Source organism: Lepidochelys olivacea (assembly GCF_965140295.1).
Source record: "Lepidochelys olivacea isolate rLepOli2 genome assembly, chromosome: 6".
Lineage (NCBI taxonomy): Eukaryota > Metazoa > Chordata > Testudines > Cheloniidae > Lepidochelys > Lepidochelys olivacea.
Genome location: NC_140416.1, coordinates 67,549,105 through 67,576,147, shown reverse-complemented (window position 1 = coordinate 67,576,147; position 27,043 = coordinate 67,549,105). Strand labels below are relative to the sequence as shown.

Below are 27,043 nucleotides of genomic sequence, written 5' to 3'. Positions count from 1 at the left end.
AAAGCTTATGCCCAAATAAATTTGTTAGTCTCTAAGGTGCCACAAGGACTCCTCATTGTTTTTGCTAATACAGACTGACACAGCTACCACTCTGAAACCTGGTGGCCAAGAGAGCGCTACAATCAGCGCTTGATGCAGCTGACACAGCAGCCGGTCCATCTCTACAGTGGTGGTTATGCGGCGAGTGTCCTGGTTGCACCTGTCTGGCTTCCCTAAAGAAGTACAGACTACAGTAGAGGACCTCCCCTTTGTAGGGCACCAAATTGTTTGCCGAGAAGACTGATACATCCCTCCATACACTCAAAGACTCAAGGGTCGCTCTCCGGTCATTAGGGATTTATACACCTGGACAAAAAAGAAAATGTAGTCTGCAACCACAACATAAATCCTGCACACCACATTTTGCAACTCAACGCTATTATGAGCCACAAAAGAAAAAATCCAGATTTTCCATATGTAAACTGTCAGACTCCCAGTCTTCCTCATCACAATCATCCACATCAGATGTCTACTCAGGGATCCCCTTCTTGCACACTTGCTCATCACTAAGCCTCACCACCAGTGCACCCCTCATAGGGTGGGGTGCACATCTCAACAATCTTACGACACAGGGCAAGTGGTCATCCACAGAGACATCTCTTCACATCAACCTCCTCGAACTCAGCATGGTTAAGAATTCCTGCACCCACTTCTTTCCACTAATCAAGGGTACGCACACTCGGGACTTGACACAGCATGCATGTAGTACATAAATCACCAGGGAGGTGCCAGATCACTCTCCCTTTGTGTGGGTTATGGAACTGGTGCGTTTCCCACAGTGTCACCATATCAGCGACCTATCTTCCAGGAGTATAAAACATGAAAGTGGGCTATTTCAGACACAAGTTCCCATGCAACCATGAATGGGGGATAAACTCAGCAGTGCTACACAACATATTCAGATGGTGGGGGACACCAACTATAGACCTGTTCGCAACTTACCTGAACAAAAAATGTCCATGCTGCGGGGCAGAAATAGGACAGTACTCCTTAGGGGATACTCTTCTTCCATGGGACAAGGACCTTCTCTACACCTTCCCCCCATTCCCTCTATTGCTGAAAGTCCTCTTAAAAATAAAAAGAGAGCAAACATCATATGAAGTTCATCCCCTAGGTGACCTCATCTTTTCACATAAACCAACTGATTCATCTCCTGACCTTTTACCCTAAGCCTCACCATGATAACAGGGAGGCTATACTGCACACACTAGACATTAGAAGAGCCCTGGCCTTTTACCTGGACAGGATGAAGGCCTTTAGGAGATCTCCTAAGCTTTTCCTTTCTATTGCACAAAGGTTTAAAGGAGCTGCGATATCATCCTAGAGACTCTCCAAATGGAACTTGAACTGTATCAAACACTGCTATCAGGTTCATAACGTAGTACCTCCATCTGGAATCCACGCACAATCCACGAGATTGGGTTCCTCCTCTGTTACCTTCCTCAGGCATGTCCCTATTTCTGAAATCTGCAGGGCAGCAACCCCTGCGTCTGAGCATACCTTTGCAGAACGCTATGCGATTACCAGGGGCTCTGCTTCTGATGCTGTCTTTGCTTCTGCAGCATTGTCATTCATAGCAGACTCAATGTTGAAGCCCCAGCCTCCCACTGGGGATACTGCATGGGAGTCACCTGCGGTGGAGCACCCATAGGGACACTACTCGAAGAGGAAGTTACTCACATTGTGCAATAACGATGATTCTTTGAGATTTGTGTCCCTGTGGATACTCCAATACAGGTGAACTTGTGTCCTTGTGCTGCTGCTGAACTAACCAGCTGATGAAGTGCTGTGAATTAACCAGCACATGCAGGCGGGTGACCCCTTCCCCCTGAGATCCTTCTCTACTGCAGGGTACTTGACAAGAACTCTGAAGTAGAGGGGAGGAGGGTGGGTAGTAGAGCACCCATAGGGGGACACATCTCGAAGAACCATCATTACTGTACAAGGTGAGTAACTTCCTTTTATCAAATGTCACTGTTCAAAACTAAGGTAGTGGAAGAGAATCCTATTTATTAGTGGGTAGTGCCATATGTTGTCAAGGTTTGGGGGAGAGATGGGTGTTCTTGTGCTTTTGGATGGAACTAGTGCCACCATATAATATGCCTGGATATTGTCAGCTTCATGCTCCTTAGAAACTGGCTACTAAGTAGTAATGCAATGTAAAGGCATGGGCAGTCCCTCCATGCCCCGTTTAGCTATTGTGGCACTGCAAGTATGCCCCACCTTAATTTTCACAGTTCAGGGCACACTTCCCTTCAGTGGTTCAGCAAGGGCGCCGACTCTTGGCTTCCAGCTTCTAGTCATTGCCTTTCTGGGTGGAGACCCATGTCTCTTCCCCTTGTGATCAGGGTATTCGCAGGCTGCACAGTTCCCTGCTTTCCCTGTTTATTTCCCAGCCAAGACAGTCTGCCAAAACAGACCTGTTTTGCTCTCTCTTCAGAGATGGATAAAGAGTATAATTGCTATAGATATGTTACCACACAGTTCTTTCTAAGCAAGACTACTTTATACTTTACAGAGAAAATAATAAAAGAATCTCTATGCACACTAATAAGCTTACCAGGAACCCCAGTCCCAACATGGATTCTGCCAGGATAAGTCCTTTAACCCCCCACTCTAGGGGAGTCCTTGTGTTTAACAGTTTACCACAGCTCCCACTCAGAACAAGCACCCAGTCCTATGGGGCCTTAATAGACCAAATCCTTCCAGCCCTCCCTGAAGGATTGGGATCCTCCAGGGATCAGAGGTCCTGTCCATTGGCTGGATCAGGAAGAAGGCCCTGAGTCTATCTAAACCCAGGTTATTTATCAAAGTATTTTCTTTGTCTGTTAGTCACTGAAGAATCCAGTTTGAACTAGAATGTGTATCTCTCGGTGGGAGGGGAGGAGAGGCATGGCCTGGCTCTTCTAAGGCTGCTGATGGAGGAAGTTCATTTAGCATCCTCCCTCCTGCTTGAGAAAATACATAGTTGCATTTTTAATACAATTTACCCAAAAGTATTAACCCTATTTAAGTGAGGTTTAACTTTATTGAAATAAGTTTTTATCTTAATTCCATTAGGCTTGTTCACAACATTAAAGGATGTTTGCAGTCTGTCTCATTAATTTCCCAAGGTAGAGTCACTTAAACAGCTCAGGGCAGGGAGAAACAACACACATTGACCAAATGCCACCTCCCCTCTTAATATGGTTACAGGACAGGAATCATTACAACAAACAGTTCATGAGGGCCCTGCTTCAGAGCTCCCAAACAAGTCCACAAACCCAAATCTGAGAATCAGGTTAAGCTCTTCTCCTGGTCTCTGAGAGAAACCACCACCCACTGCAGCCTATCTGGCGTCTCCTTCCCTCAGCTTTTTGGTCGTGTGTTTAAATAGCCCAGCCCCCAGGCCTCCTTGATTATCCCCAGGCTGTAGGATAGTATGCTCCCCCCCCCCCCCCCATACAGTCTCTCACATGCAGACTGGAACAGGACTGACCCACTGGAGTGTGTGTGCAGGAATTTTGGGATGGAGGTAGACACCTAGTGAACACAATTAGAGCAGCCTAAATTGTCACTTAACTGGCTAGAGTACATTGAACATTTTGTCTTTCTTTGTAGACCCAAGTCATTGCCCTATATCCAGCAGATGGGCACGTTGCTGTATTGGTTGGCATAAGTTTTCCAGTAACTTTTTTTTCTTCTTGTTGCAGGCATGGCAGTGACCAGCGTGTGTTTCGTCTGGAGTTTGTCTCAAATCAGGAATTTACTGAAAGTGAGTTCATGAAGTGGAAGGAAGCGGTGAGTTTGCCCTAATTTTTCCTCTTCGTAGCAGCTCTCTGCCAGGGATATTCTGATGAGTGGAGAATGATTTTGACACCTTTTGTTTTTATATCTAGATGTTCTCTGCTGGGATGCAGTTGCCTACACTAGATGAGATAAACAAGAAGGAAGTGTCCATCAAAGAAGCCCTCAATTACAAATTTAATGACCAGGACATTGAGGAGGTAAACAAAATGACTGTACTTTGAGATGGGGCCCTGTAAGTAAGGTCTCCTAAAGTGACACTAGGGCAGTGCTCAAAAGGAGCAAAAACTGACAAGAGCAGAGCTCTGGAGCTTGTGAAGTCAGAAGTGCTTGGTTTCACTGTGGTGAGGGTGAGTGGGAAAGGTACAAGTAATAAAATTAAATGGAATAAATGAAAGAGGTGGAAAGAATAGTTTGGGGCCTAAGTAGGCCTGATTTTTAATGCCCGCTCCTACTTTATTATATCCTCTCTGTGTTCTGTGCCCCATCTCAGGCTTATGCTGCAGCCTTGCAAAGAGTTCCTTCACTTAGTTACACCTTCTCTGAGCAGAGTAAAATAGTACGGAGTCCTAAGTAGTTATTAGCATCACATTAAAGTTGGCTATTATAAATTTCTTCAGCTCTTTTACTAGCTCAGTATTTACTAAGTGTAATTTGGTGTCATTAGTCTTGTTATAGGCCATATATATAGTAAAAGGTTGTAACTTGTTAGTTTGTGTTTTGGTAGAGTAATGAATGCAGAGGTCAGATACAGCTGAAAAAAAAGCTCTGTAGAAGTAAATATTGTCTTACGTTTAATGGTACCGGTTGGCCTGTCACTTGTAGCTCCTCCAGGTATTATAAAATGTATATATTGTTATAACTTCTCTGTTCTGATTCTTTTGAAAGATTGTAAAAGAGAAAGAGAGGTTCCGAAAAGCCCCTCCCAACTATGCCATGAAGAAAACTCAGCTACTAAAGGAGAAGGTAAGAGATGATACTCCCCTACTTAGTGCAAAGCTCTTCTGATTGAAGAATCAAAGCTTATTTGGATGCTAGTTATAACCAAAGCACCACGTACTTTGCAGCAACTTGACTTAAATTCAACAGCAAATAGAACGCAGAGAACTGCTGGGTTCCAGAACATCTGGAGGCCAGTCAGAATCATTAAATTCCTTCACCACTGGAGGGCACTTGCCACCTGCTGATGAGGCACAATGGCCAGCAGCTGTCTCAGCTGTCCTTTCTTGTCCTCAGGGTGAGACGCTCCTAGTTGGTGGCTGTAGAAGCTCACTTTCTTTCCTCGTTGTTGCTACTATATACTCTTTGGAGAATTTGAAAATCGCTTGCCTATACTGTTTTTTTTACAGCCCGCTGTTCAAATTCCTATTGAAAGGAATGGATGGCTGAACCATTTACTGGCCATTATGGTTTCTTTCCATACAGCCGTCTCATGTGAAGAGACTTGAATATTCAGAGCCTTGAGTGGCTTACTTGGTCATGTGCATAGCACAGGCCTAAAAGTCAAACAGTTTAAAATACCTTTGAAGAATAAAAATTGCCGTAGCTTCTCACACCAAGGAAAAATCTACACTTGGTTTTCTCGTTAAGTTTGATACTAGAAAATACAAACCCAAGAAATCAAGGGATTTAGTATCCTGTTAAGTTTGCTCTTGCACGCTTTGGACTGATTTAACTTTTTCGATAAACCATTATTTACTGAAATTCACTTATGCAGAGTTGTGGGTTGTGTGATGGTGTATTTTCAGTTTTAGAGAGACAGGGTGGGTGAGGTAATATCTTTTATAGGACCCACTTCTGTTGGTGAGAGAGAAGCTTTTGAGTTTTGACTTTCTGAAAGGATGACAAAGGTGGTATTGTATATCTCATTAAATGAGCAGTCTGATTTAAACTTTCATTGAATTAACTAAACTAAAATTCACAATTGCAATAATAATCAGTCTTTTCCTGTACTGGGCAGGGGAAAGGTGAGTTTTAATCAAACTATAGCAGCCTTCTGTATAGGAACAAAAAATGAGATCCTCTTATTCTAGTGGTAGAAGTAAGAACGGCACTGAAGTAAAACAGGCTAGATGACTCTAGGTCTATCCCTAATATCTGACTGGCCCTGTGGGGGAGGAGAATTATGCCTAACAAATTACTGGTTGTTTGAAGGCTATGGCAGAAGACTTGGGGGACCAGGACAAGGCAAAACAGATTCAAGATCAGCTTAATGAACTGGAAGAAAGAGCAGAGGCCCTGGATCGCCAGCGGACAAAAAACATTTCTGCAATCAGGTAGGTACCTGAAGTTGACATTGTCCCTTTAAAGCACATCAATAACAAGGCAACAGAAGAGAGAAACCAATTACAAAAAACATTTAGTGCTACTTGCAAGTTCTGGCATGTCTTTCCTGTACATATACTTATGTCCTGAATACCTTGATTGCTAATTATGCTACTTATTCACTTGCTGTTTCTCTCCCTCTGATCATATGCACCAGAATCCATTTCCTGTTGTCAAAAATGAAACCTTTCTTCCCAACCATCTCAAATAAAGGGTTGTGTGCCAGAAAGTGATTGCCAGTGAGAGCAGTCATTTAAATAAAATGACTATTAAAAGCATATAGGAAAAAATTAGAAAGGCCAAGGCACAAAATGCGATTAAACTAGCCAGGGACATAAAGGGTTACTTAGCCCTGGTAAGGCCTCAACTGGAGTACTTTGTCCAGTTCTGGGCACCACACTTTGGGAAAGATGTGGACAAATTGGAGAAATATAGAGGAGAGCAACAAAATGATGAACTGTCTAGTAAACATGACCTGTGAGCAAAGATTGGAAACACTAGATTTGTTTAATCTGGAGAAGAGAAGATTGTGGCGGGGGCAGGGCCGGACAAAAGTCTTCAAGCACATAAAAGGTTGTTATAAAGAGGGGGGGGATTGTTCTCCATATCTACAGGACAAGAAGCAATGGACTTAAATTGCAGCAAGTGAGCTTTAGGTTAGACATTAGGGAAAACTTCTTAACTGCAAGGGTAGTTAAGCACTTGAACAAATTATCTAGGGAGGCTGTGGAATCTCCTTTGTAGGTTTTTAAGAACAGGTTAGACAAGTACCTGTCAGGGATGGTCTTCTAGATCAGGGGTTCTCAACCTTTTTCTTTCTGAGGCTCCCCCCAACATGCTATAAAAACTCCATGGCCCACCTGTTTTCTACGTCTAAAAGCCAGGGCCACCGTTAGGGGGTAGCAAGCAGGGCAATTGCCTGGGGCACCACAAAGCTAAGTGCTCAGGCTTCAGATTCAGCCCCTGGTGGTGGGATTCGGGGGCCCTGGCTGCAGTCCCATGTGGCAGGGCTTTGGGTTTCTGTCCTGTGCCGTAGCAAGTCTGATGACAGCCATGCTTGGTGGACCCCCTGAAACCTGCTCGCGGCACCCCAGGGGGTGAGAACCACTGTTCTAGATAATACTTAACCCTGCCTCAGTGAAGAGGACTCTACTAGATGTCTTATTAAGGTCCCTTCCAGTCCTGGGTTTCTATGATTTCCTGCTTTTTGGTAGCATGCATTAAATAACACTGTTGTTGTACTCTGTCTCCTCTCCCCTCCCCTCTGCCCCCCTTCTTTTTTGCAGTTACATCAACCAGAGGAATAGAGAATGGAACATTGTGGAGTCCGAGAAGGCTCTAGTGGTAAGGAATGTTGAAGCAATACTTGGGCTACAAGAAAAAAAGGAATTTTCAGGGGAGTGGCGGGTAGCTAATTATATGGTGATATACATATTATTTTATCCTACAAGATGTTCTTTAAAAACAAAACTCAGAAAGTGGCATTATAAAGAAATTACATGCCCCTCCCATGACCAGCCACATTCTTAGCAGGTTTCCGTGGTGGTTGTAATAGTAGAATATTGGGTGTTGCATGAGTCAGAAATCAGACTTACGAAGGTATAGTAACGGAGGGAAATACTGCTCTGCCCTGCAGTGCTTTTCATTCAAGGGACTTCAAAGTATTTTAACTAACACTAATTAAGCCTCACAACATCCATGAGAAAAATGCAAGTAGCGTCTCCACTTTGTCTTTCAGGAAGTAGAGCAGGGGTCGGTAACCTTTTAGAAGTGGTGTGCTGAGTCTTCATTTATTCACTTTTAATTTAAGGTTTCGCATGCCAATAATACATTTTAACGTTTTTTAGAAGGTCTCTCTCTAAGTCTCTATATTATATAACTAAACTATTGTCGTATGTAAACAAGGTTTTCAAAATGTTTAAGAAGCTTCATTTAAAATTAAATTAAAATGCTGATCTTACACCCCGGCCCGCTCAGCCCACTGCCGGCCTGGGGTTCCGTTCACCTAGGCTGGCAGCGGGCTGAGTGGGGCCTGCGGCTGGGACTCCAGCTGGCAAGGGGCAGGCAGCCAGAACCCCAGACCGGCAGTGGGCTGAGCAGGGCCGATGGCCGGGACCCCAGACTGGCAGTGGGCTGAGCGGCTCAGCCCGCTGCTGGTCTGGGGTTCTGTCCGCCAGCTCCTGCCATCCAGGGATCCGGCTGCCGGCCCTGCTCAGCCCGCTGCTGGTCTGGAGTCCCGGCCTTATCCACATAGAGTAGGTACCTACCTTCTCCCTGGTTCTAGCCATTCTCTTCCTCTCTCTGCACTGACATGAGGGTGGGAGTGTGCTGAGAACAGGCTGGGGGTTGGGGTGCAGGGTCTGGCCAGGAGCTAGAATGAGGGAGGGGGCTCAGGGTTGGAGCAGGAGGTTTGGGTGTGGAGCACTTACCTGGGCAGCTCCCATTTGGTGCAAGGGATGCAGGTGGGAATGTGGGGGGCGGGGTGTGCAAGAGCTCCTGTTTGGTGCTCAGGGTGGGAGTGGGAATGTGGGAGGTGCAAGAGTCAGGGCATGGTGGGGGCTGGGTATGTGTGGGGGGTGCTGGAGTCAGGGCTGGGGTTGTGGGGAGGGTTCAGGGGTCAGGGCAGAGGGCTGGGTGTGTGTGAGGAGGGTTCAGGGGTCAGAGCTGGGGCTGTGTGAGGGGGGTGCAGGGGTCAGGGCAGAGGGCTGGGGTCGTGGGGATGCTCCCAGCCCCCTGCCCTGAGCGGCTCACCCCTGATTCCCACCCCCTTCCCCAAGGTCCCCGGAGCAGAGAGCATGCTGCGGCTCTGCTTTTACCTCTCCCGCTCCGTGGCAAGGGGGGGCAGAAAAGAGCGGGCCGGGCAGGATTTTTAGTGGCACGCTGCTGTCTGCCCGGGTCGGGCAGGCAGCAGTGTGCCATTAAAAATTGGCTCATGTGCCGTGTTTTGGCACGCGTGCCATAGGTTGCCGACCCCTGGAGTAGCGTGATTGGAGTGTAAAATTTGTGGATATGATCTAATAGAGGTTATTGGTGGTGCTTGTTGTTGTCTTTCTAACCTTGATGCTGCAGATGGCTATGGTGTCTGTGTTGGGGTTGACAAAGGCAAGACAGGTGAACGTAGTGAGGTATGTAAGACTGTTCATTGCTTCTTCTGTAGGCTGAAAGTCACAATATGAAAAACCAGCAAATGGACCCTTTTACTAGGCGGCAGTGCAAGCCCACGATAGTTTCCAATGTAAGTATAACACTGAAGTCAGTCCAAGGCAAGTGGAGGATGGTTGGGAGCAGTGCAGACTGTCCATGTGTGGAATAGAAAGGAAAAGAATAAATATCCTGTTGTGTCACAGTCAGGAAGGACTATTGGGAACAGTTGTCCAGATACAACGGTGATACATACTCAGACCAGGATCAATACACCCACCGCAAGGAAAAGGTGTTATAGCCCATTATTCTTAGCGAAGTGTGTCGGATTAGTGATCTGGACATGGGCATGGAGGAGTGGGGAGATGATGGTGCTTTGGAACTCACTAGTAAATTCTTATAGGACAGCTTTGGGTCAACAACCTGCTCTGTGCTGGTATAGCTGCAAGGTCTCCCTGTGTAACGTAATATATGTTTTAATGCTTAAAATATTTAGTTGAGTGCATAGTTTCCTAAACCATCCCGGGGGGAAGAGGGGGACTGTGGACTGGAAAGCAGTGACCCTGAAATGGATTTAGGGGTCCTAGTGAACAAGCAGCTCAACATGCCTTCGTGGTGCAATGCTGTGGCAAAACTGGGCTATGTGATCCTTGTATAAATGGGAGTAGGTGCAGGGAGGGGTGTTTTACCTCTGTATAGCACAATGGAATATTGCATACAGTTCGGGAGTCCACAGTATAAAAAGGATGTTGAAAAGTTGGCGAGGGTGCAGAGAAGAGTCATGAACATTACTGGAGGACTGGAGAAGATACCTTACAGTAAGAGACTTAAACGTATCAAAAAAGATTGAGGTGACTTGATTACAGTGTACAAGTACCTTCTATGGGGAGAAAATACCCCATGCTAAAGGGCTCTTTAATGTAGAGGAGAAAGGCATAACAAGATCCAATAGCTGGAAGCCGAAGCCAGAAAAATTCAAATCGGAAATTAGGCACAATTTTTTTTGGCAGTAAGGGTCATTAACAGTTTCCTAAAACATCCTGGGGGGATGAGGGGGACTGGGGACTGGAAAGCAGTGACCCTGAAATGGATTTAGGGGTCCTAGTGAACAAGCAGCTCAACATGACTTTGTGGTGCAATGCTGTGGCAAAACTGGGCTATGTGATCCTTGTATAAATGGGAGTAGAACAATCATCAAGGGAAGTGGTGGATTCTCCCTCTCCTGATGTCTTCAAATCAAGCCTGGATGCTTTCCTGGAAGCTGTGCTTTCACCAAACTCAAGTTATTGGGCTCAATACAGGGGTAATTGTGTGATATATAGGAAGTCTGACTAAATGATCTTATGGTCCATTCGGGCCTTAAGCTCTCTGAATCTGAGCATTATGAGCTTTAATGTCAGGACAGATCTCGCATGGGTATCACTAAGGATATGCAGTTGCTCACTGTCTCTCTTGCTCATAGTCCAGGGATCCTGCTGTCCAAGCTGCCATCCTCGCCCAACTAAATGCAAAATATGGATCTGGTGCTTTACCGGATGCACCAAAGGACATAGGCAAGGCAAGTACTGCATCCCTCCTCTGCTGTGTTCCTCCACCTTTTTTTTTTTTAGAATCCTGCAGTTTAATTTTAAGGTACTATTATTCTTTATTTGTATTATCGTAGTGCCTTGGAGTCATGGGTATAGAGAAGTGTTGTATTAATTGAGATGGAACGTATGGGCCCAAAGAATTGAAGGTTTTAATATGACGCTATTATTGTCCAGTATTAAACAGTGTTACACAAGTTTGGGGTCCAGAGACCATGGCGCAAACACCATTAAATGTCTTTAACCTTTTATTAAAAATACAGAACGGGGGGGAAAAAAGAGAGCATTTGAAATGTAAACTATTAAGGTTTTCATGTTAACAACCTTCCTTTTTGCTGGAGAGCATTTTCAAAAAGAAACCTTTCCACCCCCTCTAATTGGCAGGGTGTTACATGGCATTAAAGTGGTAATAACTGTCCTTTTGGAGGAAAGAAAAGAAGTTAGTTGAGCTGCTTTTATTTACCTTTTGGTTACAGCAGTGTTGCGAAATACACAGTCTTAGCCAGCTAAGCCAGGCTTTTATTAGACAGAAGGAAAAAGGAGAGGGATAGAAAAGAGAAGAAAATGAAGTGGGGGAGGGAAAGGACACACAAGGGGACAGGGAAGACAATCTTGTACCCCAGGTGGTGGTCAGGAGTCAGGTGGAGATGGCAATGTCATTTGGGTCCCTTTTGCTGCTGCCCCCCACCCCCAGTCTGGGAACATATTTTCAGGATTAGGATAATGAAGGCCTAATGGTTTCATGGTAGATCTCAAGGTCTGAGAGATGGTGAAAATGGCAGCCCTGATGGTGAAGCTTGCTCTTTCCTGTTCTCCAGTCTTTTAGCCAGCGTCCATATTCGTCCTTCAATTGTTTTTTTCCCCCCCAAAGTCTTTTAAAGACCCCCAAAAGGGAGTGGTGGGGCAATACCCCATCCCCTCATTATTTTGTTCACCCATTAGGCCTAATTTTCTACATACCCATTTTGGTTAATTGATTTCCAGTTCCATACTTCTCTTGTTTACCAGGCGTGATCTTAACATTGGCCTTGAGTTATATCAGCAGGCCTTTTTGGTTGGACTAATTCAGTCTCTGTCTCCGTTTTGGACCTCTTTTTATCTGTTTGTTATAGGTTATTGTGACATTTTGTGAATTTTCACTCACTTTTTACAGTTAAGCTCATAATTAGGATAAATGTGTAGCCTCTGTTACAACAGAAGGTCCAGATTGAACATGTTGGTGGCTAATAAAACGTTCTCATCTCTTTCTGTGACTCTACTTTGTCAGATTTGTGCTGCTGCTACTGCTGAAACTTTGTTTAAATTTCAGGGTCAGGGGAAGGACAAAGACGTGAACTCAAAATCAGCTAGTGACCTCTCAGAGGACCTGTTCAAAGTGCATGACTTTGATGTGAAGATTGATCTCCAGGTTCCCAGCTCAGGTGGGTGTCTCTTATGTATGTGTAGGGAGGTGATTTTCCAGCTTTTGCTAGATTACAGAAATATGTGGACCAGGGCTGCCAGTTTTAGTTGGGAGTCAACTGCTGTCTGGATCAGCAGCAGACTTGGGAATGGGACTTGCGGGCTTTGTACTGTAGTTCTGGCAAATACCTTTAAGAGAAGGTGCTGTACCACAGGAACATCTGTGACTTTGCTTTGAGATTCATGTTACTAGTAAAACTCTTGGGGCACCAAGACAGTAGCCTAATGAGGTAAGGAGATAAGATGTTAATTGTAGCAGTGAATTTGTAGCTACCTCTCTACATAGTCTTTTTGATGGTGGCGTTTGTTTATGCACTGCCAGCAATCGGCTTGAGACTCCTAGGAAGACAAGACCCCTGTCCCAAAGAGCTTGCAGTCTAAACAGACAACTTTATAAATGTAGGGAGTGGGTGGGGGTGTAACATAGTGTGAATAATGAAGATTAACTTGCATCAAGTTGCTGGGAGGACTAGAGCTAGCAAGGGTTCAGAAGAGGACCATGGGGCTGATCCAATATGGAAGTTCCTATGTTGTAGTTTCAGGAGGGAAATGAAAGAGAACGTCAAGTCATAGCAGAACAGGCCAAGAAGGGCCTTGTAGGCATAAGGGTCAGAGTGGAAGAAGTCAGAAAGACAAGAGTTGAAGGACACACAAGGGGGTAGTGGGAGTGAAGGGCTTGGGAGGAATGAAGTGAGCAAGGGAGGTAAATCCAAAGTAGAGCCAAAAGGTAGACAGTGCAGTGTATACCACGGCAGGGAGCTTAAATCTAATGTAAGATTGGATGACAAGTTGGGATTTTGCAAAATGTAGCTTTTACTGCTGAGGGAGAACCAGTATAGGGATCTGAGTGTGACTGTATGTGTTCAGAGCAGATAGATTCTTTGTGAAGTTGCATTTTGACATTAGTGTGTTGGATGAATTGAAGGAGAATGAGGTGGGCGTCAGCGAGGTCAGAAGGAGGGAGGTTGTACTAGTCAATGTGAAAAAACCCAGCTTGGACAAAGCTTTTTATTATGGAAGTAAAGAAATGTTGCACAGAAAACTTGACTGGTTTTACTCCCTTGTGAGGTCTGTCCTGGGTCTCTGCTATGCTCATGTAACAAATGTCCTTCATTGTCAGAACACTGCAATGCAGCATGCGAGACAGCAACATTAGTAACTTCAGAGTAGTTTCTTCTGGAGATGGAAGCATTGGTGGCAGAGAGCAGGTTTAAGAGGTGCAAAGTCAAAATTGAACATGCTTGTCATATAATTGGAAATGCCTTTAGTTCAATGTACTATTACTTTAACTAATGTTTAGCAGAGAAGCTAACCATACTTCCAAGGTGAAATTGTCACAAAGAAACTTGGTTTATTTTGTGGCAGGAAGGCTGAAATCTCTTCTCTCCTATCATTACCACCAAGCAAAAGAACTTCCACTTTCATGTATTCTAGCACTGACTTTCTGTTGTTTCCTCACAGAATCTAAGACGCTGGCCATCACCTCCAAAGCTCCACCAGCAAAAGATGGTGCCCCTCGGCGATCACTGAACCTGGAAGACTACAAGAAAAGGCGGGGGCTTATTTGAGCATACCCACTCCGCTGCTTCTGATCCCGCATGCTCCATGATGATGTCCCAACTTCTCTTCTTCCTTCCTTTTCCGTTCCCCTTCTGGGTTGGAGCAGCAATGGAGCTGGGAAGAGACTCTTTAAAACTGCCAGTCATCTGTAACATAAACCATTTGACTATTTACTGTATAGACCTCCCTTCTTGCCCTTTCACAAATGTGGATCTGTGCTATTTGGGGTTCTCCCACTTTTTAGTTTGATTTTATTTTTATTTTTTTGTTTTTATTGTTGATGCAGCTCGTTGTGTTCAGTATTAGCCTCAAGTTGGGATTTCTGTAGGAATCTCTTTGGTGGTGGCAGCATCGGCACTTGGTGATCTCTCCGTACATACCACCACAGGCATGGCGAGTAAACATTGGCACAAGACCTTTGTGGCTTGAAGGTCATCTGCACTTTCTTCCTCCTCTTCTTCCTCCTCCTAGCTCTGGAGAAGGGAAACTTCAAAAACTGGCTTAGGTTCAAAGTGTAAATTTTTTTGTGGGGGGGAGGGTGTTACGTGACTTTTTTTCAGGTGTTTTTTTATCATTTTTTATGCTGCAGTACTATTTGTATCAGTCTGTCACATTTCTTTACGGCTGTTTTTGAATTTCTACCAGCTGTATTTGAGCATCTGAAATTGAAAGAAAGAAACTCATTAAATGTGATTCTTACTAAACAGGCCTGGCTGATATAGCTGTGTACCTTCACATTCCCCTTTTTACTCACACATACTTGTTGAGAGTCCCACAAAGTGCTCTTGTGTGAGACTCGTCCTCTGTAGATCTGTAGAGCATCTTGAGTCTCCTGCTGTAACTGAATGAAGTAGCTCCTTCTGGGATGCCCCTGGGCGCTCATGAGGTAGGCTCCTATATTTCTTCTACAAATCCAACTAATCGTTCAACGTCCCATCTTTCTCACATCACCTTGTCTTTACTGGGCTCCAATCTGTTTGTGGTTTTGGTTTTTTGCTTTGTGAGTAATTCTAAACTAGGCTTTAAAAAAAAAAAATTAGTTCATATTATGTGGAAGGGGAAGGACAAGGTAGAAACTGTACTGAAAATGTCTGAGGGCAGTTGCTGATACATATTTTCTATATATAAGTGGTACAGGTGCAGTAAAACACTAGCACAAGGATTGTATGGCTTTATGGAATGTTTGACTAGAAACAAGATGACTGCTTGATAATCACTCAGGTGTAAAAATCCAAGTGTAAATATAAGTGGCATTTAACAAAGAGCTTTTCAAAACAAATACAGCTGAATATACTGAACTAAGAACTAAATTAAAAAAGCATTAGAGGTCTGACAATTCAGAGACCCTGCTTGAGTTAAGCACCAAAGCATGAGCTTAAGTGCTGAACAAGTAAGGATGCTCTTCTAAATTGAGTCTTGAAGGAACGGAAGATCCTGACACCTCCTCCTGGAGTGTTGTAGCATTATTTTTCTAAGAGCTGCATATAGTGGTTATATCTAAACCTGAGTCTGACTCTTGGTGACTTACTTGTTGGATCCTTAATGAAACTTTAATCTAGCTCTTATTTTAATTTCCTTTTGTTAATTTTTTAACAGTAGTTTTAAAGAAATGTCATGTAATTGTGTGAAAATTGATAATGAACTGTGTATAAAAAAAATTCCACCTCTGAAGCAGCTCTTATTTGCTGTGTAAACAAATTGTGGACTTTTTAATAGCTTATTTACTAGATAGTCCATAGCTTTGGAACTCCTTTATGGACTATTGTGTAAATATGTAATCATAGACTTTTTCCTGATTGTCTGTCTGTAGCAACTTCTCTGGAGCTGTTGTGGGCTCTCATTTACATATGTCCTTTTGACATTTTTTTTAAAAAGTGGATTTATGGAATCTGCCATTATAGCTTTGTAGGAGACATCATGATCCACTGGATAGATATGCATTTGGTATCATTTTGGTTTTGCAGCAACTACAATGATGTTACAGATATGTAATAAAAAAACTTTATTTGCAGTAGACAGTTTCCCAACTATCAAAATTTCTGAAGATTTACAAAAGAATAACTGCAGAATTGTGCAAGGCAAAACTTGAATTGCCTACAAAAATTACTAAAAACTATTGTGGGGTACAATGACTACAGAGAAACTTTTTACTCCTCAGTTCTTTTTACATGCTTTCACTTGATGTGCCATTTCATCCCAGAGTAAACGTCTACAACTGAGTTACAAACTAAGATACAGACTTTATAATAAAAACAGTGATGAGACCCTGATATTGTTGTAAATAGTACATCTGCTTTGTTTTCCCACATGAATTAATGGAGTTTATCAAATTAAAAAGATGGGTGCACACAGTGAATTTCGTGTGCAGAACTTGTAAAGTGGTTATGTCCTGAGCATCCCCAGTTATCAGCTACCACTTGCAACCTTCTGGAAGTCTGAATGGTTTCTGCGGAAATACTGTCGAACAGAGGCAATAGCCAAGGAGTTACTGTATGCAAACCACACTCTGTGTTGAGAATAATGCATCAAAGGACTCCATTTCTTGAATAGTTACAGAACTAATTGTGTATGAAGATGTAATCTTATTTTTGCTTTTTTAAGTGCATGTAAAGGTGAGTGACACCTCCCGTTCACTGGGAAGGGATGGGTTTATTTGTTTTTGTTTTATTGGTGTCCTAGCTGAGTTCATTACAAATGTACAGACTTCTATAAATAAACTTGGTTGGTTGGTTTAATAAGGTTGATCATGTTTAATCCCTTGATATGGGGCACTCTGGTCTCCACATGCTTGGAACCTGTGTTTTTTCCATGTTCCTATGCATTTTTGTCCATAACATGACTTGAAATGATTTAAAAGCCCAACATTATAACATACTTATTGAAAAGTGCTGCTGCTGTTAATGGTAAAATGGACAATTGTTTTCTGAGCAGCTCTCTACTTCTGGGTACAAGAAAATCAAGTGTGGGCTCCTTGATGCTATTAAGTGTTGAGTGAAGTAGAGCCACTGGGAAGGATAGTTCACTATGATTTATGCCTTTCTATTGTCCTTCACTGCAGACCCAAACTTACTTCTGTTCATTCCACAGAAACCTGAGCTACTCTTCTCCTATCTCATTATTTGTCAGAAATGCTGAACCATGAAACTGAGGTCAGAGAAGCTATTTAAAGAAATGGATGCCACATCACTTAAACGTCCTTCAGTTTTATCTGGCTTGTCTCCTTCTGGCTTGCCCTCCGTACACACAGGTCCTTGTCTGAAGAGAGTTGTCATGAGACTAGGGGGCTTATATGGTGGATACACTATTGTTTTGATAGCATGTTTGTTTCCTTGACATTTTCTAAATTGGTCTAGAGACTTCTCATCAAGGAATCTTTTTAGAAGAAAACAAATCTGCAGAAACTGACCCTATCTCACTAAATCCGTTGGGAAAATTGTGTGTCTGGATCATCTGCTAAGTGTGCTATTTATAATAGTTTGTCTTGTTACTTTTAGGTAGGTATATACCTATTGGTCACTGTTGAACACTTTAAAATACATCTGTGCTTTTGTCTTCCTGCTGAATTCAAAGTAAATGCACTTTTAAAATGCTAAGTGGAATCTTGCAGCATCACAAGACTTCTGGCAGTTTTCATCAAGGCAATATTTGGGGGTGTGGGGCGTTGATAACTTTTTTTTGGCGTAAGTAGGTAAAATTTGAGTCAAAGGGGGGGGTGCTGGTTCCCTGAAGAAAGAACTGGCAGTAAGAGAAGACAAACTTAAGTGTTCAATGAATAGCACATGTAAAGTGGAAATGATAAGAGGGTTACAGTGTACAACAATGGATCACTGATCATACATGTCAAGAAATAGACCATAGGCTTCCAAATTCTTTCTCTTGATATGCCAGTCTCCCCAGGGTATGGAAATTCATATGTCTGGTCATCTGCGTGAAGACATGTTGTTGCCTTCCATCCTGGGTCTTTTTCCAGTGGGGTTCCAGAGGATTGACCGACACTATTTAATATTTTTATCTATGACCTAGAAGAGAAAACAAAATCACTGATAAAGTTTGCAGATGATACACAAATTGGGGGATGTGGTAAATAATGAAGAGAATAGGTCACTGATTCAGAGTCACCTGGATTGCTTGATAAATTGAGGGCAAACAATGTATTTTAACGTCACTAAATATAAATGCCTTCATCTAGGAACCAGGAACGTAGGCCTCACAGGATGGGGGATATTATCCTGGGAAGCAGTGATCTGGAAGATTTTGGGGCTCTTGGTGGATAATCAGCTGAACACTAGCTCCCAGTGCGCCATCTAACATTTTGACAGATTAAAGGAGACGCAACAAAGTCCACGAGTGGTGCTTAGCAATGGTATGGGAAAAGAACCCAATGCACAAGCGGCAAACCTTCCAGTGGCTACAGGTCCACTTGCGAGATGGAGGTTGAAGCATACTCTGCTTCCTGGCTTGCCTGCAGGCCTCAGCCTGGGCTCTGTGATGGCACTCCACAGTGACTGCACCAGCTTTAATCTGTCTTCTTCAAACTGAGGAATTGTGGGCAGGATTTTCCCAGTGGGAATGCTGAATTTCTTAAGACCTTGCTTGACCTTGTTGCTGTATTGGCACTTTGGCCTTCCTCTGTGTCGCAGGCAGTTCTTAAGAGCACAGCCTTTGGCATGCAGTCCATGTGTCCTAAACAGCAAAGCCTGCGAACATCCAGCGTAGTCTGCATAGACTGTAGGCTGGTTCTCTCAAGGATCTCGTTGTTGGTGATCTGTTGGTTCTAAGTAACTCCAAGGATTTTTCTAAGATATCGGAGATGGAAACGGTTCAATCTTTGCTCCTGCTTGGAGTATGTAACCCAGCTTTCACAATCCTAAAGGAGGGTACAAAGGACACCAGCCTGATACATGGACACCTTTATGTTCAGGATTAGTAACTTGTTGCTCCAAACACTTGATGTAAATTTGCCAAAAGTGACAGAAGCTTTGCTGATTCTAGCATCAAGTTCTCTATCAAGGTTAAGTGAGCTGGTGTCATAAATATAAAGGGAAGGGTAAACACCTTTAAAATCCCTCCTGGCCAGAGGAAAAACCCTTTAACCCTTTACAGGTGAAGAAGCTAGGATAACCTCGCTGGCACCTGACTACAATGACCTGACCAATGAGGAGAGAAGATACTTTCAAAAGCTGGGGGGAGGGAAAAACAAAGCCTCTGTCTGTGTGATGCTTTTGCCAGGGACAGAACAGGAATGGAGTCTTAGAACTTAGTAAGTAATCTAGCTAGATATGCGGTAGATTCTGTTTGTTTAAATGGCTGAGAAAATAAGCTGTGCTCAATGGAATGGATATTCCTGTTTGCGTCTTTTTGTAACTTCAGGTTTTGCCTAGAGGGATTCTGTGTTTTGAATCTGATTACCCTGTAAGGTATTTACCATCCTGATTTTACAGAGGTGATTCTTTTTACTTTCTTCTGTCAAAATTCTTCTTTTAGGAAACTGAATGCTTTTTCATTGTGCTTAAGATCCAAGGGTTTGGGTCTGTGGTCACCTATGCAAATTGGTGAGGATTTTTATCAAACCTTCCCCAGGAAGGAGGGGTAATGTTTGGGAGGATTTTGGGGGGGGAAAGACGTTTCCAAACGGATTCTTTCCTAATAAAATAATACCGGTTAGATGTTTGGTGGTGGCAGCAATAAAGTCCAAGGGCAAAAGGTAAAATAGTTTGTACCTTGGGGAAGTTTTAACCTAAGCTGGTAAAAGTAAGCTTAAAAGGTTTTCATGCAGGTCCCCACATCTGTACCCTAGCGTTCAGAGTGTGGAAGGAACCTTGACAGCTGGTAAGAATTGAGCCGAGATAGCAGAAGAGATCCATGTTATCCAGAGCTTCATTGACATCAATTTTAGGTGGAAAGGTGGTATCTTGTGACATAACTGTTTTATTGATACTGATTACCATGCCAAACTTGGTGTATACATCAGATAACTTGTTCATCATGACCTGCAATTCATCAGGTGAATTAGAGACTAATACAGCATGTATAGAAAAACAGATTCTGAATAGTGTGCTGGGTGACATGCCTTCTGCTCTGGAACCATCTGCTAAACAAGCTGCTGTCCATCCTTGATTCAATTAGTATGCCAGATTGATCATTTCCAAAGGCGTACTTAAGAAGAATAGAGAAGAAGATGCCAAAGCTGGTGGCTGATGCAGCCTTGCTTCATACCAATATCAATACTAAACTCTGTTTCATTTTCATACTATATGGTTGTCTTCATTCCCTTGTGGAACTCCTTCAATAGAGAGGATCTTTTTGTGAACACCCAGTTTCAACAGAATCTTATAGATGCCGTTCCTGCTAACCACATTTGAAGGCCTTTTGTAGGTCATCGAATGCTGTGTAGAGAGATGCCTGTTCACGCCATTTTTTCTTGGAACAAGTGCAATGTGAAGGACATGTCAGTCATGGAGCATTTAGCTCTGAACCCACTCTGGCTGTCAGGGTAGACTCTCTCAGCAAAGACTTAGTCTTTTCAGCAGGACCCTTTTAAGCATCTTGCTGAGCAGATATCACTCAATAGTTGTTGCAGACTGCTCTGTCCCCTTTATTTTTATATAGAGTAATTGTCACATTTTTCAGATCCTGGGGTATGTGGTTTCCTTCCCAACAGGCACAGAGAAGTGCCTAGTTGTCACTTGCTAGCTTCCTTCCCTCTGCCTTTAGGAGCTGGAGAGGTATTGGATAGTTGTCTGCTGCTGTCCCAGATGCAATCTCTTTGATAGCTTTCTCTACATCTTCAAGAGTTGGTGTCTGGTCCAGCTCCTGCATCGTTGGAAGATGGGGAATGGCAGCTAAGGCAGTATCACAGATAATGACATCCTTTGAATAGAGTTCTTTGTAATGTTCAGTCCATCGGTCAAGTTGTTCTTGCCTATCAGCCTTGGTAGCATCTGCCAGTGTGACGCTGTAGCCAAAACAGCAAATGCGATCCTTGTATGCATAAACGGGAAACTCAAGTAAGAGTAAAGATGTTATTTTACTCTGTAATTGGTTCTGGTGTGACTGCTGTTGGAATACTGTGTCCAGTTCTGGTGCTCAAAATTCAAGGATGTTGATAAATTGGGGAGGGTTCAGCAAAGAGCACTGAGATTGACTGAAGAATTGGAAAACATGCCTTAGATTTCCATCAACCTATCTATAAGGCATGTTTGACTGAAGGATTAGAAATCTATCACTATTTTAGTATAACAAAGAGAAAGTATGCCAGGTCACTTTAGCAGGCTCAAGAAGGCCCTTATTTATGGGCATTGCTATTCTACCCAATGTTGCAGCATGGATAATCACCAACAATTTGTTTGTCCTGAATAACTTCAAGAGGAATGTCCAGAGTCTCAGCAGTCCTCTTGAGGAGATCATGAAAAATCTTAAACTCATCCTGAGATGTTGAAGAAGGTGGATTTATGGCCTTATTGGGAGAAGAGGAAGTGGCTCCTTGAGAAGTTGGTAGCTCCTGGTCTAGGGCAGGTTGGTCATCCACACTCATGTACTCTTCCTATACCTGCTAAGGTTGGGGAAGCAGAGCAGATGGAGGAGGTTGTAGCTGACTCCTTGGAGAAGGGGATGTCAGTTAAGAAAATGAAAGAGGTTTTCTGGCATAAGAGTTTTTATACTCCAGTGAGACTAATACTGCTCCAGCTGGTAGCAAAACTGTGGAAGTGGGCACAGAGTTACTAAGAAGGGTATGTGTTGGGGTCTGCCTGTCTTTCTAGGCCTCTCATCTCCCTGTTAGTCTCCCATTGGGTCGCCCAGGGTGGAGATTGAGGTTTGGAGGAGGGAGATTCCCCCCCCCTGCCCCGTGCATACAGGAGTGGAGGACATCTAGGAGTAAGGTTTCAGAGTGGTAGCCATGTTAGTCTGTATCCTCAGAAAGAACGGGGAGTACTTGTGGCACCTTAAAGACTAACAAATTTATTTGAGCTTAAGCTTTTGTGGGCTAAAGCCCTCTTCATCAGATGCATGCAGTGGAAAATACAGTAGGAAGATATAATTTTTTTTAGTGTGTGTGTGTGTGTGTGTGTGTATATATATATAAAATACAAACACAGAGAGAGAGAACATGAAAAAATAGGGGTGGCCATACCAACTATCCTCAGGCCCTATGCTACCAGCTCCTAGCTATCTTTGAGACACCACTGACTTCCTGAGGAAACTACAATGCATTGGTGATCTTCCAGAAAACACCATCCTGGCCACTATGGATGTAGAAGCCCTCTACACCAACATTCCACACAAAGATGGACTACAAGCCATCAGGACAGTATCCCCGATAATGTCACAGCAAACCTGGTGGCTGAACTTTGTGACTTTGTCCTCACCCACAACTATTTCACGTTTTGGGGACAACGTAAACCTTCAAGTCAGCAGCACTGCTATGGGTACCCGCATGGCCCCACAGTATGCCAATATTTTTTATGGCTGTCTTAGAACAATGCTTCCTCAGCTCTCATCCCCTAATGCCCCTACTCTACTTGCACTACATTGATGACATCTTCATCTTCATCATCTGGACCCATGGAAAAGAAGCCCTTGAGGAATTCCACCATGATTTCAACAGTTTCCATCCCACCATCAACCTCAGCCTGGACCAGTCCACACAAGAGATCCACTTCCTGGACACTACAGTGCTAATAAGTGATGGTCACATAAATACCGCCCTATACCAGAAACCTACTGACCACTATACTTACCTACATGCCTTCAGCTTTCATCCAGACCACACCACATGATCCATTGTCTACAGCCAAGCTCCAAAATACAATCACATTTGCTCCAACCCCTCAGACAGAGACAGACACCTACAAGATCTCTATCAAGCATTCTTACAACTACAATACCCACCTGCTGGAGTGAAGAAACAGATTGACAGAGCCAGAAGTCACGTAATACAAGACAGGCCCAACAAAGAAAGTAACAGAACGCCACTGAGCATCACCTTCAGCCCCCAACTAAAACCTCTCCAGATCCTGAAGGACGATCCCTCACTCTCACAGATCTTGGAAGACAGGCCAGTCCTTGCTAACAGACAGCCCCCCCAATCTGAAGCAAATACTCACCAGCAACCACACAACAAAAACACTAACCCAGGTGTGACGCACCCTATGTGATTTTATAAAAATATGCTAATGTGTGACTATAATGTAACTGGAATATGCTTCACACAAAAGGTCTCTTGTAAGGTATCATTACAAAGCTAATAATCTATTGAGTGTGGTCATCCTATTTGTATAAATGTGTCATTCTTGTATCTGAAACTAGAAATATGAAATATAACTCTGAGGGCCTATTGTAATTGTGCAAAGTGTGGGCCATTTAATTGTGGTTTGGAATCTTGATGGCTCCCATGAACCAGGACAATTGACTGTGGATGGCTCTGTTTGCACGCAGACCTTCCTGTGAGTCAGGCTGGGAGGAATGAAGACTTGGAGTCTTACAGTGACATGTGATCATGTCACCTGAACTGGAATCCATCTTTAACCTGGTGTTTTTCCGTTGAGAAGGAGGGGTGGGAACCCAGAGGGACAAAGGATTCCTGCCTTATGCAAAAGATATATAAGTGGGTGGAACAGAACAAGTGGGAAGCCAGCATGAGGAATCCCCTAGCTACCACCTGAGCTGGAACAAGGGCTGTACCAGGGGAAAGGATTGTGCCCAGACTAGAAAGGTGTCCGATCTGTGAAAGAAACTTATTGAAACATCTCTAAGGGTGAGATTTTATCTGTATTCAGTTTTTATTACTGTACTAGACTTAGACTTCTGTGTTTTATTTTATTTTGCTTGGTAATTCACTTTGTTCTGTCTGTTACTACTTGGAACCACTTACACCCTACTTTCTGTATTTAATAAAATCACTTTTTACTTATTAATTAACCCAGAGTATGTATTAATACTTGGGGGGCGGGGGGGGGGGCAAACAGCTGTGCATACCTCTCTATCAGTGTTATAGAGGGTGAACAATTTATGAGTTTGCCCTGTATAAGCTTTATACAGGGCAAAATGGATTTATTTAGGGTTTGGACCCCATTGGGAATTGGGCATCTGAGTGTTAAAGACAGGAACACGTCTGTAAGCTGCTTTCAGTTAAGCCAACAGCTGTTAGGGGACATGGTTCAGACCTGGGTCTGGGTTTGCAGCAGGCTAGCGGGTCTGGCTCAAACCAGGCAGGGCACTGAAGTCCTAAGGTGCCAGGGCAGGAAAGCAGGAGCAGAAGTAGTCTTGGCACATCAGGTGGCAGCGCCCAGGGGGTTTCTATGATCCAACCCGTCACACCAGGAACCTATCCTTGCAACAAAGCCCGTTGCCAATTCTGTCCACATATCTATTCAAGGGACACCATCATAGGAACTAATCACATCAGCCACTCTATCAGAGGCTCATTCACCTGCACATCTACCAATGTGATATATGCCATTATGTGCCAGCAAATCCCCCACTGCCATGTACATTGGCCGAACTGGACAGTCTCTACACAAAAGAATAAATGGATACAAATCTGACATCAAGAATTATAATATTCAAAAACCAGTCGGAGAACACTTCAACCTCCCTGAATACTCAATTACAGACCTAAAAGTCGCAATTATTCAACAAAAAAACTTCAAAAACAGACTCCAGTGAGAAACAGCAGAACTAGAATTAATCTGCAAACTGGACACCATTAAATTAGGCTTGAATAAAGACTGGGAGTGGGTGAGTCATTACATAACTGAAAACTATTTCCCCATGCTAATTTCCCCCCTACTGTTACTCACACCTTCTTGTCAACTGTTTGAGAAGGGCCATCCTGATTATCAATACAAAAGTTTTTTTCCCTCCTGCTGATAATAGCCCATCTTAATCGATTGGTCTCGTTAAGAGTTGGTATGACAACCCTCATTTTTTCATGTTCTGTGGGTGTGTATGTGTGTGTATATATATAATCTTATATGTGTGTATATATATAATCTTCCTACTGTATTTTCCCCTGCATGGAATTTAAATTTAAATTAAATTAGATTAAATTTGTTAATCTCTAAGGTGCCATAAGTACTCCTCGATCTAGGAGTAAGTTTCTTCCAGCTGAGGAGCAGTCCTGTCCAGGATATGGGGTCTGTACAGTGTGGGATGGACTGAGGCCAAAGGGGAGAGCTGGTTAAAGATCACTTCTGTCCAATGATCTAGAAAAAGGGACTTGGGTATTGGACTGATTGATAGTACTGCTGGTACTATAAATGGTTTTGTAGCTGAGATCTGGTACTGGAGTAGGGATGGATGCTGAGGAAATGATTGGTACCAGAGGCTAGATGGTAGCTTCCATAGGTCTCCTTGCTGGGGTAGGCACCGGAACATTCTGTGCTGACACCGTGCCTGAGGCAGTGCAGTCCTTCCAGCATGAAGAAGCTGCCAGTGTCGAGTTACCCTTAGGTGTTGAGACGCTAGGGAGAATGTTTAGACTGTGAACTCTCGGAAAGGACACCCAAGGAGATGTCTGTCTTAGGGTTGGTGAGGGTGATCTGGGTCTGAATTCCTGACCAGAGCAGTTCTTCCTTCCTCCCTCTCGTGCCACAGATATGGTAGCCGAGTGAGAGCTATTCAAGGATACTGCATGAGAGGTGTAGGTAGTAGTGCACGTAGCCAATGCTGAGTGTCTGTCTTGGTGGCTGTGAACTGAGGTTGTATGGATTTCTCCATCAAGAACAATTTCAGCCTCACCTTTGGGTTCTTTTCTAGAAGGACCTTTCAAGAAGTGGCATATGGAGCTGTGATCTGGAATGTGCCCCTCTGTCAAGACCAAGATGTGGATGGTCTGACCTAGTGGTCAAAACAGGAATTGGGAGCCAGGCTGGGTCAGATACCAGGAGGTCAGAGTCCTAGATAGGTCGGGGGCAAACCAAGAGTAGAGTGTCAGGAGGCAGGCAGGGTCAGGTTACTAGAAGATAAAAAGCAAGAGACAAACTTGAGAGCAGAACCATGGATTGATAACCAGAGTCAGACCACATCGGGGTATGAGGAAGTCAAGCCAGGGGATCAGGAACAGGAAGCACAAGGCAGACAGTCCAGAGCAAGGTGGATTCCAGTTGCATGGACAACTTTCTGTTCCAGTGCTCTGTTTAAATAGGGGCTGTGGACCAGTCAGAACCCACAGCGTTCTGCCAATCTGCTCCCAGCACTGGGGTTGGCTGTCTGAGTTCAGCTCCTATTCTGACAACAGTTAGCAGGTCCCTAGGTGGCAGGTTGGAACCTGCTAGTTCTAAAGCGCCCTGTGGACCAGGGTTTGAGATCCACAGTCCCTGACGCTGTCTCCCAGGCAGATGAGGCATCTGGAGTGTTCATGAATGGCTGTGGTGGAATTACATGAGTCAGGTCTTAAAACTGGGAGATTTGGAGTTCACCATAATGAAAGCAATGGGCAAGAATGAAGAAAAGTAAATAAGGAAAGAATTCACAAAGTGAATGGAAACTGTTACGTTGCATGGAGGCACAGATGCTCCTGATACTTTCTCACACCATGGGTGACGGGAAGGAACTGAGTGATGAATGCAGCTGCCCTACCCCTTATGCCTTCAGCTACCATAGCTGTGAGAGCCTAGGGCTGCAGCTGTGGCTACAACGGACACTCCTACTCAAAAAGAACGAGGAGGACTTGTGGCACCTTAGAGACTAACAAATTTATTTGGGCATAAGCTTTTGCGGGCTAAAACTCACTTCATCGGATGCATGCAGTGGAAAATACAGTAGGAAGATATATATACACACATACATACTTTATTTATATATACGCACACAGAGGGAACATGAAAAAATGGGGGTGGCCATAGCAACTCTAATGAGACTAATAAATTAAGGTGGGATATTATCAGCAGGAAAAAAAACTATTGTAGTGATAATCAGGGTGGCCCATTTCAAACAGTTGACAAGAAGGTGTGAGTAACAGTACGGGAAAAATTTACCATGGGGAAATAGTTTTTAGTTTGTTGAATGACCCATCCACTCCCAGTCTTTATTCAGGCCTAAGTTAATGGTGTCCAGTTTGCAGGTTAATTCCAGTTCTGCAGTTTCTCATTGGAGTCTGTTTTTGAAGTTGTTTTTGTTGAAGAATTGCAACTTTTAGGTCTGTA

General features: G+C 43.6%; 1 protein-coding gene across 1 annotated transcript in view; it reads left to right on the top strand.

Moving 5' to 3' along the window:
• The window catches only part of RTF1 (RTF1 homolog, Paf1/RNA polymerase II complex component), a gene marked incomplete at its 5' end in the record, with an annotated part of 54,430 nt that extends 37,798 nt beyond the window's left edge, over positions 1-16,632 (top strand). The window contains 9 exon segments of the mRNA XM_084632593.1: positions 3,732-3,819; positions 3,918-4,025; positions 4,714-4,791; positions 5,980-6,101; positions 7,437-7,494; positions 9,308-9,385; positions 10,754-10,849; positions 12,187-12,298; positions 13,800-16,632. Coding sequence (XP_084488719.1) covers positions 3,732-3,819; positions 3,918-4,025; positions 4,714-4,791; positions 5,980-6,101; positions 7,437-7,494; positions 9,308-9,385; positions 10,754-10,849; positions 12,187-12,298; positions 13,800-13,906 — 847 coding nt within the window. The 3' untranslated portion in view covers positions 13,907-16,632.
• Positions 16,633-27,043: the final 10,411 nt, after the last annotated feature.